Source organism: Stegodyphus dumicola, chromosome 9, assembly GCF_044657685.1.
Source record: "Stegodyphus dumicola isolate Sdum_Otavi_A_Nest chromosome 9, ASM4465768v1".
Classification (NCBI taxonomy): Eukaryota; Metazoa; Arthropoda; class Arachnida; order Araneae; family Eresidae; genus Stegodyphus; species Stegodyphus dumicola.
In genome coordinates, this window is record NC_140776.1 from 7,328,396 (window position 1) to 7,347,307 (window position 18,912).

General features: G+C 34.4%; 1 protein-coding gene across 1 annotated transcript in view; it reads left to right on the forward strand.

Annotated features, from left to right (window-relative positions):
• The window catches only part of LOC118202605 (LIM/homeobox protein Lhx9-like), a 111,785-nt gene that overhangs the window by 85,344 nt on the left and 7,529 nt on the right, over positions 1-18,912 (forward strand). Inside the window, exon 4 of the mRNA XM_035374782.2 lies at positions 16,298-16,566. Coding sequence (XP_035230673.1) covers positions 16,298-16,566 — 269 coding nt within the window. The remainder of the gene's footprint in view (positions 1-16,297; positions 16,567-18,912) is intronic.

The window sequence follows — 18,912 nt, forward strand, 5'->3', positions numbered from 1 at the left end:
CAGTCCCCGTTAAAACATTATTAACATTTTGCTTTCAAATTACTTCAAAACATCTTTCAAAATATAACTTACCAGTATGGATGCACACTTTTAAAATAATTCTACTTTAATTAAACTTAGGAGATAATATAATCAATTAATCAATACTGTTTAGGAAATAAATTATTATATATATATATATATATTGTTCTAAATCATTATTAAGCATTTGTTTATTTAATTATAAAACTTTGCAATTCTTATTTTTTATACTTTATTGAAATAAAACGTTAATAATGAAATAAAACGTTGCGAGATAATGAATAAGTAAATAAATAAAATTGTACCTCTCTCACATTCAATTTCCAGGGAGAAGTGAAAGGAATAACCTTATTATTCGGAGGGGCTGTGGTCCCTTTAAATATGGGCAACTGGAATTCTACTACATAGCCTTGCATTAATCTTTCGGATAAGATTACTTAACATCTGCAATACGCTAAAAGTAGGAATCCTTGCTGCTTTAAATTAAGTTTCTTTTTCTGGTATTCTCATATGTTTGATTCTCGGGAAATAAAATATTTTTCGATCATTATCTTTTTTTTAAAAGATAGAACAATTCCTGAAAAAGGAGAAGAGATAAAATGTTTAGTTTAGAACTACACGAATAGAAAAAAAAATTAAGAAACGTTTTTATAACGTAGTAAAATGTCATCCATTATAAATGTCATCAATTAAACAAAAAGACTGGTATAGCCGATCAAAGATAAGTTTAATTCGATCCTAGAATGAATCGCTGCAGTATTAAATGAATACGATGAGTGCTTCTATGTATATCAGCATAGAAAATAAACTCAGCTCGAAAAGTCGCGCGAAATTGCTGTTAAAATTGCAGTTTTTAAAAAATTGGAGGGAACATTGCAAGTGTATTTGATTAAAAGGGAAAAAAATGTATAGAAGAAATAAATATATATATATGTAAAAAGAATGCCTGTTTAAAGACAAATGCAACTACGAAAAGCAATTAGATGAGATAGGTACCCTAATACACATACGGTTTTATTGTCCTTATAAAATGCTGGAACATTGTAATGAATACTATACATAATTAATATGGTATAATTCTTTTCGCGAACAAATTAATTAAAATTTTACCAAAGAAATATTATGTTCCAATGTTCCTGGTTTTTTTTTTTTTTAATCTCTGATGAACTTCGTCAACCTTTGAAATATGTCCGCATAAACAACTGATTTTTATGAGTTCACGCGATCCGTTTGGAACTGTGTTTTGGGGGAAAGGGAACTTCTGAAAAAGGTTGCAAAAAGTGATGGGTGAGTTGGAGAACTGCATATTTATGGAATCCGCTTTTTGTTGTGAAAATCCTTTTTTCCACTTAGGCGTGTTACGTTAATTAGTATGAAATGAAAATATATTCAAGGAGATAAATATTTCTGAATCAAATTAACCAACAAACAGCAAACCGTATAAATGTATTTATAATAGAGTTTTTAAAAATAAATAATAAAAATGATTCTTATTATTAATGAAATATTTTTAGCGCGGTCAATGGAGCCAAGATAGGAACTAAAAATTCCGTAGAAGTCTATCATATTTAAAATTATAAAACTTTTTTAAAAAAAATAGAGTAACACTTTAATGTTGGTAGAATAGCTAGTTGTTAGAAAATATCCTATTTACTGTCGGTAAACAGCGAGGAAATGATATCGCAGGAACCGCTTTTACGAAATAAATTTTATGCTATTTAACTTGTTGTATTTGAAAGTATGAAAGACAGCTTTCGAAGCTCCCGAAAATGTTTTTATTACTGGACACAGGACATCGTTTCCAGTCACCTTATCCTGCCACTGCGCTTCTTACTCCAATAGCCAGTTTCTCTTTGAAATGCAATCTGACTGAGATCTCGCCGGGTGTGACTTTCATACAAAAATGAAACACGACTTCACTCGGCAAAAGCTTTCTACTTTCTCATCTTGCTATTTTCTCCTCAAAGGAAAAAACAAGAATACCCTTAAAATATTAATAATATTAGTATTAATAATTGTAAGTCTGATATTTCAGTTTTCCATTTATAGCTATTCCATTGTTCCCCAATTTCACTTTTTATAAAAACAGCTCTTTTTCTTACGAGATATTTTTATCTCTCACTTCATATATTCCTTCTAACGCAGTTTTAAAGCAGCTTTTCTAATTTTCAATACTTTCATCTATTATTTTTTTGGTTTAAAAAATGCTCGAAACCTGTGATGAAATAAATGCTTATTATTACAAAATTTTACAAAATTTTGAATTCTATCTCTCGCGAGGAAATAGAAAGTTTTGTTTTCAAATAATTGCTGCAACTGAATTTGTAGAGCATATATTTCTTCCGTGTTTTTGTGCGACCTTGTAATGGAAATTTTCATGCAAAACATCGAAATTTCACTTAAGTATATCATGTATTGCTGTACTTTGGTAATATGTTAGAAATTTTCAAGGTTTGAATGTATTTTACAACATTGTTTAAAAAAATCTACTGCTATCGAGTTTACAACCTATTTTCTCACATAAAATTTCGTATTGGATTGCATAAATTTTATTGGAAACAGCTACTACATTTCTTACAAGCTCATTTAGAAGCCAATATTTGGAAGAGTAATAAACACGTGCTATATATTCACGCTTGAAATTCTGAATCAATCTCATGATGTAACATCATATTAGGATGCATGAAAATGTTTTGTCTTCCTTTAAGCATAAAAAAATTATTTGAAATAAAACAGATATGTGTTAGAAGACTCTTGCGATTTAAAATCTAGAATCAGAAAAAACCCTTTACGGAAATAACGTTATGTTTTATTCTTTAAATGGACACATATTAAGTAGTTTTAAATTTTAAAAATCAAGTTAATAAACTCTCAGACTTGTGCTCAATTAAAATTACGTTAGTTTTTAATATTTTTTCAAGCAAAATTTCGGCTAATATAAATTGTCTATATAAAATAACTGTCAAATAACATTTAAAGGAATATTGAAAAACTATTCATTTATTAACGTGCACTTTTTGAATAAGATTATATTAAAATCAGTTTGAAAAAACTGAATTAAAGGAAAATAACTATCTAATAATAATAGCTATCTAAATAACTGAAATGTCTATAAAAAGTAAATCTATTTGAAAACAAGTAGATGAAATATTGGGATGTTACAAATGATTGGTATTTGATTATGGCCAAAGCACCCAAAGACTATCTGCCTATGGGGAAGGAGGCTTCCGTGGAGGACTTTCTAAGAAAATCCTGCTCGCATACACGTTACTGATGAAGAGAATCACGAAAATGTCCATGCAGCCACCCCATATGCCATGATTCGAACGCTGAACGAATTACCAGTGTTCAACGACTTTACCTCTCGGCCGATGGTGGGCCGTTGAATGATGTCATGTTTCTACTGACTGAAGAAGAGTGGAATAATGCTGCAAAATGCCGGCGCACTCAACAGTTCTTCCCCAAAACGGCACAGAAATCAGAAGCTCCAAGCCCTTCCTAATTTATTACCACCATAACCAGATTAGTTTCTCAAAGGGAACCTCTCTAATAGCGACAATTGCGTCTGCGGAGTCAAATTAGATGCAGACCATTATCTATTCTTCTGTCCTCTTACAAGTGGCCTACACATTTGGAACCCACCAATCTAGATCTTAACCTTAAAAGACTGGTGATAACTCAACGCCACCTGTATCCCAAAATCATGAAAATGCACTTAAAGCTCAGTGCTCTAGGACTCGGCTAAGTCACACCTTAGGGCCGAAAACGAAAACGCGGAAAGAGCAATGTCTAGCCCAATAATTGATTCCGAGCAGCATTAACAATTTCCATAATGCTTCAAAACATCAAACATACTGAGCTGAGCCCTTCAACTTTATTTATGAACTTTGGACTGAAACATCTGAGCTCAGTACAGTCTTACCTGTAACAAATATCCTCACATAGTAAGAACCAGATTCCCAAGATATTAGCAAAATCCAATCCCATAGGTTTACCTACTTACATAATAGTACGAAATTTCCAGTGCAACGATCTCCAAAATATCAACTCTACTGTATATACGTTATTCAATATTTTAATGAGTACCCTAAACAGTTTGTATTATTTATGTACTTTTGCCTAATTTTATGTTGTTATCCTCTTATGTTTAAATGTAACAACTCCGATGTACGAACTCCAGTGTTACTTAGAACTAGAATAGAGTCAATCCAAGTTCTTCATACTCTTGCAGGTTAGTGTATTGGGGCAATACCTGTTCGATTCTGTAGTGAAGTTTCTGGCGCACCATGCATTTTTACCTATTCTTCTGACTGCGGAAGAGAGAAAAAATTTGTGCACACTTTTTTGTTGTAGAACAGCATCCATCGCGGGTGGTGCAATTGTTGCATTTATTTCGCTCAGTGAACATTAAATATTGAATTCGACCGACATGAAGTCGGCCATGGAAGCCAGTCAAGTATGGGTGCCATAGCTAGTTGGAATTGCGAAATTTCTTCATCTACTGGAATAAAAGCAACAATAAAGCATCTCACGTACCGACGGTTCGTAAAATTAAGCTTCCTTCGTTAAAGTGTTTAATCGAATCATATACATAACAAACAGTACGAGAAATCATTCAGACACTAAACGTACAGTTTTCAATAGTTGACAATAACAGGAAAAGTAAGCAGGTTGGGTAACTGGGCGACTGACGAAATCACTGATGCAAACAAAGTACGGGCGGTAATTGTACTGTTCTCTCTTAAAGAAATAAAAAAATGCAACAAATTGTCATTATGGATGCGGTCCCGTCGCTCTGTTTACGTGGGCGGGCCGGCCCGGCCGTTTGGCGCACGGTCCACAATGATCGCCTCTGGAGGCTGGACTTAATTCTGTATAAGGCAGGTCCGAGACACCAGCCAGGACATGGAGTCCTACCCTCTGGCGTTCCTGTCACTATGGATGGGCCATTTTACAACAATCCTGCACATTTGTCACAGTGGAGTGCGAAGTGCTTCAGAAAGGACTTCAAAGACACCCCTGCAACCAAAGAAAATGCATGGTGGTCTTCTGCTGGTGTTACTCGCTGCTCATCCCTTCCACAAGGTGAAACGATAAGTGTAGCTTGATATTCTTGATATTATACACATGACATTACACATTATGCTTTATGACATACACATTATGCTTTATGCAACCTGCACTTCTAAACAGACACGGAACTCTCTTGCTTCAGGATAACGCTCGACTATATACGACAGTCTCCAACCACATTGCAGATTAATAATTTGGAATATTCTCCGTATTCTCTTGGTGGTAGCTCTCAAAAGGTGTCTTATTTTGTTGTTGTCGGAAAATACTTTGCCAGGGCACATCAAATTATCAGGCAGTGGAGAACTTCATCAAAAGATAATTTGAAATACAACTTAAAGAAAATATTGAAGGGTGCTCGGTTAAGTTGATGGAAAACAGTTTGATATCAGAACTGCTTGTGTAATTCGTCAAAGAGAATAATTATAAATGTGGGTGAAAAGTCCTTAAGTATTTTTCGAATAACACGGTATGCTGTCCATAAATTTATTCTTCATTTATAGTATCATTAATTAAGAGAAATGTCAGTAAGATAGATCTTAGAGTCATTAGGATTTTCGAAGTAGGAAACACAAAAAATGAGCAATGCCCTTGCCGGGACTCGAACCTGGACCTCTCGAATAAGCGCCGAGTGTGCTACCGTTACACCACGAAGGCATGCAAAAAGGAGGGAAAAAATGCCTTATATACTCCCCCTTTTAAAGGACGACCGGGGATTAGGGGACTCAATCACCAAATCCTGGTGGTGAAGAACCATCATCCACTCCCTTTAGTTCGGGCAGCACTGTACAGTCATTAGGATTTTTGAAGCAGGAGCGGAGAAAACTGCGCTATACCATCGCCGGGGTCGAACTCTTGAATAGTATAAGACCATGGCTATCCGAAAAAAGCTGAATTTTAAATAATTGTTAAGTAGTGCTTCTTTTCGTTCGTTTTAAATAAGAGTTATATTAAGATAGGTAGAGAAAGAATAGAGATAGATAAAAAATGTGTGTGAAAGGTAAAAAAAAAACTCTTCTGTGATGCTCACAAAACAGAGAGAAATTATTCTGAAACTAAAACACGTAAATACTTCTGAATTTTTTTAATTTATTAAAATTTGTGATAAGTAAGTGACATATGCTTAAAAAAGTCGAATTTGGGGATGCGTGAATCTGTATGAAGATTCTTTGTTTCTGAATTGTGTGTGAATGAGAAATAGTGAGTTGGAGAGCAACTTATGCCACTGTTCCCTCGAATGCTGAATCTTGTTAACCTGCAGCGAATACTCTGTCTCGTTTTTATCGCTCTCCGTTCCTGTTCTGTCAAGCCGAAAGCCACCTCTTACGGATCAATCACGACCGAGACAAAAGGCGCTTTTTCATTGGCCGAGGCTTTCCTTCGTCTGCTTCCCGTTATTTTTATCGTGATATTATTATTTTTGATGCTGGCAACGGTGATGCGAGAGGAGGAGGAAGACTGTTTTGAGCCGGAGAAAGAGCGATGAGAGAAAATGAAAGAGAAAGTGGACGTATCATTGCAAGGGCGTCACCATGGATCCGTTCGGGGGAGGAGCTTTCAATCTCTGCAGATCAATGCGGGAAAAGGGAAATGTTGGCCGGGCGCCCTATAAAGCCTTTTACACAACAGTTGATTTTTAGGTGCCCCGAAATACTTTAATTGCCTCGACAAAGCGCAATTAAAATAATTTCGTTGAGCATAAATTATCGATTGCTCCAAATATAAAGCAAAAACTTTAAAAATAAGGGTAGGTACAAATAAGGCAAATGCGGTTGGGGAATTTTCTGTATTAGCAAAGTATTTTTCGCATACTTATGACTGCAATAATGGCACGAGTCTAAAAAGAAGAATGTCTGAAAATATTAACAACTGGCTATAGAACGGAATCCTTAAGTGTCGAGAATACGTGCTTTGTATTTAATTCTACTGTTGCAAAGGAAATGTCGATATATTGTTAACATATCACCTGTGCTTCATCAAATACGAAATATTAAAAGCTTAAAGTAAATAATAAAGAATTCTTAAACCGCTGAAATTCAACGTGTAGGGCTTTTATTGCGCAAAGATTTCAATCACTGCCCGAAAACGTCTTTATAATCACTCGCAGAGCTGATGATAAGATGCAACTGCAGTCGAGGCTGCTAAAAATTCCAAAACATTCGAAACCCTCGACTCAAACAAATAATTTGCATCCTGGCGAGCGCTACGGAAAGGAGACGTTATAGTAAAGGGTTAAATCATATTAATTAATTAATTAACGTAAAATACCTTATAAAAATACCTTTCAACGATTATGTTCAAGAGATTCAATGAATGAATATATGTAGTTCTAGCAAAGGAAGAGATTCTACCGTAATCAGATCATTTTTGTGTTTATGCATATTTACTTACATTTGTTAAACGCTTAGAATGGTAACCACATAGTTCTCAACAGCTGTTTCAAAAGTAAATAAATTTGCCAAGTTTTTATCAGAGTGTTGATTTTATTAAGTGGAACGGTCCTTGTCCTTAGTCTTTGGTAACTTATTTTTAGTATAACTCATTAAGCCGCCTAATCGACATAGTGGTTAGTGACTGTGACTACCGTACCGAAGGGCCCGTGTTCGAATTCCGGAGAAGGCATGAATGTTTGTAAACGTATGGTGTCTCTGCGACATGGGGTTACTGTAAATATATCGCGCGCCGTAAATTCTTTCGTGTGGATTGGTGATAGGGGTGGGAAACCCTTGGAACCCCTTCCGGGGGCTTTGTCTCAAAATTGGGGTTGAACTGGACAAAACCGTTCCATCACCTTGTAGGGTTTATTTTAATTTTTTAATAGTAATTTTTATTTTGCAACAAACCTTTACTTTACGTCCTCAGTTTCCATAATCGTCTTCCAACCAGAATGAGTTTTTAGGATTACGTTTAATGTAAATGAGTTAGAAACAAGTATTTAAGTTGAAGTCTCGGTCACTTCAATACAAGAGTTTAGAAGAGCCTAGTACAGCGTTAGGAGAACGTGTTCTGCCTTGCAGCTATGTTATTGCTAAAAGTCTAATCTTACTAGTTTTCGGCCGTATTGTTACGGGCCTGTTATTTAGACTCTATAATCGACCGAGCTAGTGCAAAGAGCAATGTTGCCGGTTCCAGAATTAAAGCCTAAGGGCACTTGACATAAAGAAATCCGGACGTGGAGAAAATCTCAGATGAGAAAACGGAGAAAAGGGAAGAAGAGAAGTACCAAAAGGAGCAAGACAATCCAATCGGACAAGTTCGCAAAACGTGACGAGCGATCATAGCTTTCAAGGAGGACCCAAGAGAATGCAAATCAATGACAACAATATGAGAAGATACACTACAGCAATGGTTCCAATGACAAATTCAAATACAACTCAACAACCTCAATCAATAGTGCTCAATACAACACAATACAATACAACTATACAACACAATTTAATACAACTATTCAACGCAATACACTACAGCAACTCAACAACAACCTAAGCAACCTATTTACAACTCTACTTTATCATCACAATGCGAAAAATCCCACAGCATTAGTTTTATCAATCTCCAAGAACAATATTCAAGCTACAGAAGAACTTCAATCAAAATCAGATGCATTGGAAGTATAAACAGCTACCAATTGAGGAGCTAAGTGAAAAGGTTGTCGTCTCCTCCCATGAAGGTGTGAGCTGCAAGTGGTCTGATGCTTCTGTCTTCGAAGAGAATTTCATAATTAAAGACTTGGGAGTAATTAACAAAGTCACATTGCACAGCTTTGTTGAAGAATTTTTCATTAGATCTTCTGATGTAATCCGGAATCGTCTCATGTTTTAAGTCTCTGTGTAAAGGTTTATTGCGGATAAGATATCAGTAATAATGCGCAGAAATTTGTTTTGCACTACTTGTAATTGATGCAGTTGAGTTGGAGTGACCGTGTTCCAAGCAGGAGCAGCATAACAAAGTTTCGGTCGAATGCAAGTGGTATAAATATGTTTTTTGGTACGCAAGCTAAGATTTGAATATTTTCCAATGACCGGGAGAAATCTGCATATTATGCCCATGGCTTTGCTCTTGACACTATTAATGTGGTTAGACCATGTGAGCCTTTGGTTCAAAATAATTCCTAAGTATTTGGCCTTTGTGACCAAAGGAACAGCTTCCTGAAAAAGATAGAGGTCTTTAAAAGCAATGTTTTTCTTAGTTTTGCTAAGAATTAAAAGTTGTGACTTGCTAGCATTGATTTTTACTCGCCAATTTGTGCACCAGTCTTCTACGGCATAGAGGTAATTTTGCATTTTGTCTATTGCATGATTAGCTTGAATGGATTTAATTGCAATCGCCGTATCGTCGGCATAACATGCTAACAAAGAGTAATTGTCCAAACCAGGGTGAGGAAACTGATATGTAGAAAAGATATAGTACTGGACCGAGAATACTTCCTTGTGGGACGCTGGATCTTATTGCCTGTTACTATTCGCCAGTAACCTTTAATAACCAACTCTGTTAGTTATTTCCGTGCAGCTTCAGCTGGTTTTATTTTAGCTAGTATTAGCTTAGTTTCTTATTTTCTATCTTGAGTAAAAATCCAAGTGGGAGCTTATTATAAGCCCGAGAAGGGGTCATCTCTCAGTTATTTTGAGTTGGAATAAAGGATAAATTTAACCCTTCTTTGGACGCTTGTTGAATAGAACTCTGCTATAAGCCGCTATACAGTTCTTAAGTATTCTAGTTTTCAAGGACTAATTTTGCTAGGATATTATAACCTATATGGTGCCCAAGTCTCTTGCCAACGACAGGAGTAATGTGGTACTCCTTGCCGCGATGAATTTCGTGGGCTTGTTCCGATGTCAGACAAGCTAGATTAGTGACAACAGCAACAACAACACTAGTTCATTATTTTTATTAATGTATTGGAAAATAATATCGCTCCTGTACAAAATGTGGGCCCGTCTGTATATAAAGAGTTATATTTTAAAGAAGAAAGGTATATGTTAAGTGGTCAGATAAAAAGAAACTGCTTGACCTGAGACGGCAAAAATCTCTATCGTACTTCTAAAAAACTCGTTGTAAAGTCTTAAGATATCTATTTTTAATTTGGAAAAGTGTTAATCAGTGAAAATCGAAAACTACCTTGTCAGTTAAAATACCGGTAATTTCCTGCTGATGTTCAATTTTAATGGCAAAGAGATCGAGCGTATGAGTATTCGATTTCCTGGCGCTGTCATTTCACTTGGCAACGTTGAATTAGAAGTGCACTGCTGCTTAAAGACGGCGACATGGGCGAATGGAGTACAAGGATCGATAACACATTTCTTCGATATTCTGATGAATTTAACGTAAATTATTTTTTCTTCCATTTCATATAATCCAAATATAAACTGAACGTGAAATTTTTTTTTATGAACTTAACTCTCTTTATCTTATTCTGGCTTTACCTATTACAAGCCGCCCAACCCGATAGCGGTTTGCGACGCTGACTGCCACACGAAATACCCGGGCTCCAATCCCGGAGAAGGCATGGGTGTTTGTAAGTGTATAGTGTCTGTGCGGTATGGGGCACTCTAAATATGCAGCGAGCCGAAAGTCCTCTCGAGAGATTGGTGGTAGACGAAGAGGGGAAAGACGCTGGGACCAGTCCTCTCTCCGGGATGCTTTCCATCGAAATTGGGAGTCGCAAAGTCGTTTCGTCACCTGTATGGTGCTCAAGGCTTTTGCCAACGACAGGCGCAGTCTTGCTTTGCATGCCGCAATGCATTCCGTGGCCTTATTCTGATAGTACTGTCAGACAAGTGAGGATTAGTCCCAACAACAACCTATCACACGTCCCCTTTTTTTCCCCCGAAATAAATTTTGCTTAGTTACGTTTCTTTCCAGAAAAACCAGCGATAGATTATTATGTACGTAGTGTGTTCTTTTTGCCAGACAACAGAAATACTATATATGAATCGACTAGTAAACGACTCTTAGTGTAGAATTTTTAAATAGCAACAAATATCTACTTTAGGTATTTATGAACGTAATTAAGATTGTCATAAATCTGTTTTAGCGGATAGATTTTGGGGGCGATTTCGTCTGTAGTTAAGGGTTACGAATTCTTTAAGTGATGAAAAATGACACCTCTTTTCCTCCTACGGAAACAATACTCCCGCCAGCCTCCGCTTCCAAAATTAAATCTGAATATCAACTATTGTCTCTTAGCGATAGCTTCCTGAAATCCTCGTTTGCTCAACTGTATCCGATTGATAGCTACAATTCCATTCGAAATCAGCCCTCGCATTTGCATAATTCATTTTAATCACGTTTGCGTCCATGCAGCAGGTAATACTGAGAAAATGGCTAGCAGCGGGAATAGTTTCCAACGCGAAAGGTTTCGGATGACATCGGGAGAGCACCGTTCAGCAAATTTAATCTCATTAGAGAACGAGCTTTACTAAACACTCAATCCTATATGCAGTTAAACGACGGAGCTATGAAATCAGTCGAGCAGCAATTTCCGCTGACCTGGTGGGAAAGTTTTAAATGAGTGCCATGGAATTAATTCCTTCGCTTTATTTTAGTCTGCCGTGCAGGAGAGATAAAGAGATTGGATACTCGATGCTGATTTAGAGCAAAATACGGAAATATATAAAATAATCAGGATTTGGATTGTCTTTTATAATATTTCATCTATTGCTGAGATATGTATGACCTTTTAGTAAAGTTATGAATTTGGAATGTTGTGTTTCTAAAATGTTTATGTGTCCTCTAAATACTATGTTTTTAAGCTGTGCAGTTATTCCTTGAAATAGGTTGTAAGGTATTTTCTCCCTCCTTTTCGCATGCCTTCGTAGGGTCATTGGATGTATACTCGACGCGTATTCGAGAGGTGCAGGCTTAGAGTCCCGTCGAGGGCACTGCACGTTTTTCACCGACTCCTGCTTCCTTTTTACGTCTTCTATTGACGTTAAGAGTGTCATCCAGACGTTAAGAGTATAACGTTAAGAGTGTCATCCAGACGTTAAGAGTATAACGTTAAGAGCATCATCCTGCAAACAGATATAACTTACTTTATATTCTACTTCAAGCAACAGAATCCTTTTCTTAAGCTCCCCAATTTGATGTGAACACCATACGACTTCCTTCTGCAGCCCATTAAATTATACGCATTTTTGGCTGCACTTTGTTTAAACCTATTTTCCCCAATTACTGTAACTTAGAGTTAACCGATTGCTCGAGGCAAGTTGAAAATAATATCAAAAGATGTAAATTTTTAAATTTAATACCCAGGTCAATTTTTATAGTACGGGAATCAAACTTCTTATAATTTTATTTTTTTTATAACGAGTATAAAATTATATATATATGTGATTTTTTCAAACTCAGAAGCAATGACCAGGAAATTGGGGGAGGCGAATGCAGATGAAATCTTCAGTTTTATTTCAGCAAACATGTTGCGGCGACAATTAAGTTGGCACATTAATTGTACCTATTCCAAGAGATCTTACAGTTTAGATAAATTTGCAATAAGAAAGAAAGAGCAGACAAATTGCAGTGCGGGCAGGCCAAAGCATAGAAAGCAAGTGCGTTATGTTCAGGATGAAATCTCAAATCAGACCGAGTTAGTTTTGGTTCTCAAAGCATTCTGATTGGACAGTTAATATTGCTCTAAAATTACTATTGGCTGGTTGAGTTTTAGTTCCATTTATATCATCATAATTACGTAAGAATGATACGCCATAGAATAGTCTCGAAATGACGCAGTGCAGAGAGGAGTTATTATTTTTAAAATAGAGAAGGGAAATTAATTTACGCTGCTAATTTAATCTTTTACATATTCTTTTTCTTACATATATATATGTGTGTGTGTGTGTGTGTCTTTTCGCAGAATGGCAAGGAGAATATCCAAAGACGACACAAACTGATTTAGCTTTTAATTACCCGTTTTTATTTGCTCCAATTAGCAGATCATTTTCCTTTTAGATAGCACTCTTTAAATTATATATCCATAGTGGTTTTAACTAAGTATGATTGAATTTAAACTTTATGCGTCATAACTAGTCCTAACAAAGAAAGAAAAGATGGACAGGGCAGCGCAGAGTCTTGTAGCAGCGAGATTAGGAAGCAATCTGACTGAAAAATGGAGCGTACTCAGTATTTATAGTAGCGGTTACGTAATAGGATAGCAAATTCTAGAAGGTACTGGTCTAGGGAAAAGATCTTAAATTGCAGAAAATTAATTAAAAGTTGCGTGCTCGCGAAAAGCAAAGCCATCGTATTTTTTTATATTTTACATATATAAAGTTCGAGGTCATAGGTAAAAGAGAATCCTGATTATCCTGTCTAAGGATATAGTGAAGTAATTGTGCACGGGAAACTTGAACCGGTTAAAAGTTAGTTCATCAAACCAACAGTGAAAAGTACACACATAAAGCACTGCTAAGAAATATGAAAAAGGAAAAAAAAAAAAAAAAAAAAAAAAGCAATCTTGTTTACTGCTTCAAACAGAACTTGTCAAGGGAAGAGTGTTTAAAGCTTTCAATTGGGCGACTAATGAGTTCCGAATACGTGTTTCGTGCCTCTGAGACTTAAAACTGTTATAAACAATAATTAATATTACAACGAGTCCCAAATAAGTTCAGAGCTTCTCCTACATGCATTCGTACTCTCAGAAAACAAAAGGATACCTAACTACTAAACAGACTACAGAAAGGAATAAAACATTACTAATTGCAATAACCAGAAAAGAGAAATAGTAGAAATGTAATGAAAAAATTGAAAACTTAGAAATCTCAATGATTAAATTGATATATTTATATTTGTATATGTATTTGTAACTGCAATTGTAATAGAAAGGAGGTGCACGACTAGATGTTATCTGCCAAGTGGAAACAAATACCGTAAGGCTTACTATAGTTAAGGGCGGCAGTCCACTTGAGCAGCGTTCAGTGTTCAGCAATCCCATATACAAAGTTTCAACGTTCTGCGACTTATTGTTTTTGAGTTATGGGAGATACATAGGTACGTAGAAACGTCACGAAAAAAATCAATTTTAAATCCAAGTTGCAATTCATTTTGGAAAAAGAGTCCTCTACTCCGTACAGGCGTCATCCAAAATAGTCAAAATGGATTCGGCAACGGTCAAAATGGATATTTCTTTCGAAATGTGATACCCAGAAATTTTTTACGATTATAGTATACTTCCTTATTTCGAAAGGAAGTAAAATTGGCCATGCTGTTTACGGACTCTGAAAGTGTTTCAAATATTAAGATAGTTTAGTTAAGTTTGTGCCAGTCGAACTAAAATGCCATAAACATGTTTCGTAGAAAATGTAGTTCATTTCGAAAGGGGAAATTTGTTGATGAATTTATGTATATGAAGTGTTTGGATAGCATTTCTTTAAACATTTGCAACAAGGATGCATATTATTTTTTTTTTCTTTTCAAATCACATCAATTCAATATTCTGTAAATGTGACTAATTAGAATTTTCATTACATTTGTATTTAGCACTGATACACATGGAAGTATTCCAATCGATGTTGTAAAGAAAGAAATGATTTACTATCAGATACTTTTATCAGACCTTTTTTTATATCTTGAAATAAAAGGCATTGTAGTTCCGATGATTCGATGCCCTCGAAAATCGAATTGATAAAAATGACTAATTCAGAAGTCAAACAACAAAAATCAGCGTTATTTTTTCATTATAGCGTTATATTTTCAAAATATATTTTTATCTGATTTTTGTATTTATTCGGCGTGTTATTGTATCTTAATTAGATAAAAATGACTTGATGAGATGAAAATTTTCATCCAGTTGTTGTTGACAAAAACATTTTATAATAAACTGAAAAAATTTCTGTTACAATAAAAATAAATAAATAATTAAAAAAATACTTCATTCTACAGTAGGTTGTTGGTAATATTTTGGCATAAAAATCGGTATCAGTTCATCGAAAAAAAGAAGCGTTAAGGATGCTGCAATCATTCTGCGCAGTTTAATGATAAATAAATGAAGAAACTTAATGCAAAAATTAGCACAAATGATCCTGAAATTAATCATGAACTTTGACATTGCATCGCAATATGGCGATTGGTCAAATGAAAACTTGTGAGATTCAAAATAGGTTTTACCATATCTTCGAACAGGAAATGAGTTTGTTTGAGTCGAAATTTTCTTATTTGGTTTCCTACTCAGGAAACTAGGAAATCCATGCTGAGAAACGAATCAGTGAGAGGAATAACTCTGGAATTCTGGCCTTCAGATATTGAGAATTACAATTTTTATCCCCAAAATAAAATGCTATGGTGAAATTTTCCAAAAAATGAGTGCCAAAAGTTAAACAGTTTCTTCTGTTTAACTTTTGGCACTCATTCCGCGTGTAGCGCTACAACTTCTGTTGCTTTCACCGTAACTACAACTTTTTGATAAATTTCAATTAAGTTCCAATTAAACCTACGGTTAGTGATAATCGCATGTTCAGTGTTCTACTTTTTGATGAAAAGAATGCTTATGAAAGAAATCCTGTACTTTGTCTAAACAAATGGATGATAATTCCTGTGCTACCATCTAGTGAGTAGAAAAATAATTGAAAGCCGAGGAGAGAATGTAGCCTTGCTGAAAAGTCGAAAGAGGGAATATGGTTATGTAAAAGAATTTTTTTTTTTTTTCCCACTAGATCTAAAAAATTCTGCATTTAAAAGAAAAGAAAAAGGGAATGCTTTTCAGACCGATTAATATACGTTCTTTGGAATTTTAAATTATACCTTTAGTAAATTAAAACATGTACTTATTTGGGGGGGGGCAGGGGTATTAAAACAAATTTTCCATCAATAGATCATAACTCTTATTTTATATTTTGTATCTGTTGGGGGAAAAAGGTAGATTGTATTATTGTAATTTAAATCTAATTAAGTTGATGACTAATTTAAAAAATGTAATTATTTCATGAAGCTAATTGAAAATTTGCCGGTAAACGTGCAACATAAATGGTGACTTTTGCTCCGAAAGCTCCCATTTAAAAATATTCGAAAAAACTCAGAGAAACATATTTAGATGACAAAATAGTAAAAAACTGCTGTTAGAATTATTATTTCAGTTTTTTTCTTTTTTTAAAGCTTTGTGCTAGTGAATATACAATGGTTGGAGGTCTTTTAATAATTAATATATTTGTTTTCACTGAAATTGTGTCTCATGCTTTATATATTTGCATACATTTAATTCACTGTTTTGTTTTAGGACCATCCGTGACGAGTTCTGACGACCATTGTTCTTTATCGGGTGATCATCAGTCTCCTTTGCAGCATAGTTCGAGTAGTCTAGCGGCTGTGGGCAGCGATAGTAGCACTTCCAGTGAACATCTGACGCGGCCTAAGCGAATGCGGACTTCCTTCAAACATCACCAGCTCAGAGCCATGAAATCGTATTTTTCCATCAACCATAATCCTGACGCCAAAGATCTCAAGCAACTCTCCCAGAAAACGGGGTTGTCTAAAAGAGTCCTTCAGGTAAATTGCATATGATGAAAATTCCAGATTAAAAGTCCAGAAAAATCAAAGATTAGCGTTTAAAGAAGTATAACGCAGCTAGTATTTTTTCCGCCAGATTTTGGCTGCCAATTTTAAACTCATAAGCGAAGCAATAGAAGCAAAATTTCCGAAGCAAATTCCGCCTTAGTTTTTAATTCCCCATTAACTTTGGCTCAACGAAATAATTGATTAACTTCAGGAACTGGCTAATGTATAACGGCTTCTATGGAAGTAGAGCAGATAGAAACTTATCGCGATGAAAACGAAAATCTTCGAAAGTAAATATTTGTTACTCTTTACTTATCGAGTTCTATAATGGGGAATGCCTGGGTATGAGAATGTGTAATTAATTATTTGAGGACAGTTAAAAGGGAATCAGCGTAACCACCTGCTAATGGCTGTAGGTGCTTAACTACAATGGAAAATAAAAACCTCCCTTCCTTGTACAAAGTAATTGTTTTTTATCATTGTATAAATACATTAAAGGTATTAATTATAATTTATGGTCATAAAAATCTTCAGTATTATATAATTGAAATAAAAACAAATATACAAAAATTCAAATTCAATTGAAGATTAATAACTTGTATGTTCAAGCTAGAACTTACAAATTTAGCGAATAAAATTTTACATTACATTACAATAATAATTTTAAAAATAAGCTTAGGTTTAAAAATTCCATGATGATATTTGCTTAAGGAAGGCTTGCCAAACTTTTCACTTAATTTCACAAATATAAAATTTTTTTTACACTGATTACTTTTTTAAAAATTATCACAACAAATTTCAAAATTTTAAACCGTAACTAATTTTTATTATTATAACTTGCATTTTAATACCATTTGTAATAATAGTATTACTAAAATTATGGTTCTTCTTTTATTATTATATCTAATTTTTTTCATTTTACACAAAACTGAAAGATCCCACAGCTTTCTCCAAATACAAACATAACCATGTGTTGGGTAAATCCGCATTAACTAATTTATATATTATTTCACCAGTGGTTAAATGGGTTCTGAAGGAATTATTTATAAAAGCCTCCATTCTTTGTATTAAAGACAAATTGTATTTTTGAACTGCGTGAAACTTTCCATTACATTAAAAAAAATTTAAATCGCAACCTTATATAACAATAAAAAAATTAATAAAAATAATAGTTTTTATATAATATTTTTTCGTAAGATGGAAGCCTTCAAAGTTTATCTTAATATATTCTATTTCTGCATACGATTATTCATTAACTTCAACATTATTCACCATATCTTACATCAGTTTTCAAAATTATTTCATCAATTTATTTTCAAAATAATTCCAAAATCTCTTGGAAAAATAGTTCACATTGTTTTACTAATAATCCAAATTTCTAATTATTACTACAGTAATTTTTAGTAACGTTCTCCAAATAAAATTTAATAATCTTAAAATTTACTTAATTTATGATATCAAATTATTAAAATCCTAATTAGGTAATATCATAAAATGATATTTTTTCAGATAACAGAGCTACACTTTCAAAATTCAATTTAGTAAGAAAAATGCCAATTTGTGATGAAAATTCAGTTATAGAAAAACAGATGTGAAAATAACTTTCTAGCATACCCTTTAAACACAATTTTTAGCCCCGTACCAGCGAAAAAGAACGCTTGAATTATTTATTACTATAAGAGCCAAAGGAAGCAATAGTAAACACGAGAATCATTAAACTTCAAAGCACGTTTGAACATATACACTACGAGTGATTATCATTTGATTCACTGATCGATTAAATGATGCAGTATTTAAAACGCCTTCGCAAACCGATGATAGAATTTTTTCCCCTTTCTATACATTACCATGAATTTATCACACAAGCCACGATTTGAAGGACTGGCTGAATAAACTTTCCATTGGATAATAAATTTCCATATTCAAACTTTCCATTGGAGAAAAAATTTCCATTTCGACATGAGGGATCCTGTCCGATTAATTAGATGTAATACTTCTGTAGTTATATAATTTCAAGATTTGAAAAACAACTGCGGGTATATTTAAGATGAGATAACGTAGAAGAGAAGCTTTTCAGAACTGACCGTTAATTTCAACACAATTTTATTTCTTGCATCCCACAGTTTAGTACTGTTTACATCTTTTTTGACAGAAGCAGCAACTATGCGCAGCGAGAAGGGCTGCTCATTAGTAGCAGTGATATTTATAGACTTGATTTCTTTGTTTCATTTGTGGATCTGCAACTGGATACGAGCAACTGTCGCACTGCAGGAGAATTACATAAGCAAGCATGAAGCGGTAAGCCCCAGTCCAGAAAATGATTATAAACAATTTGGA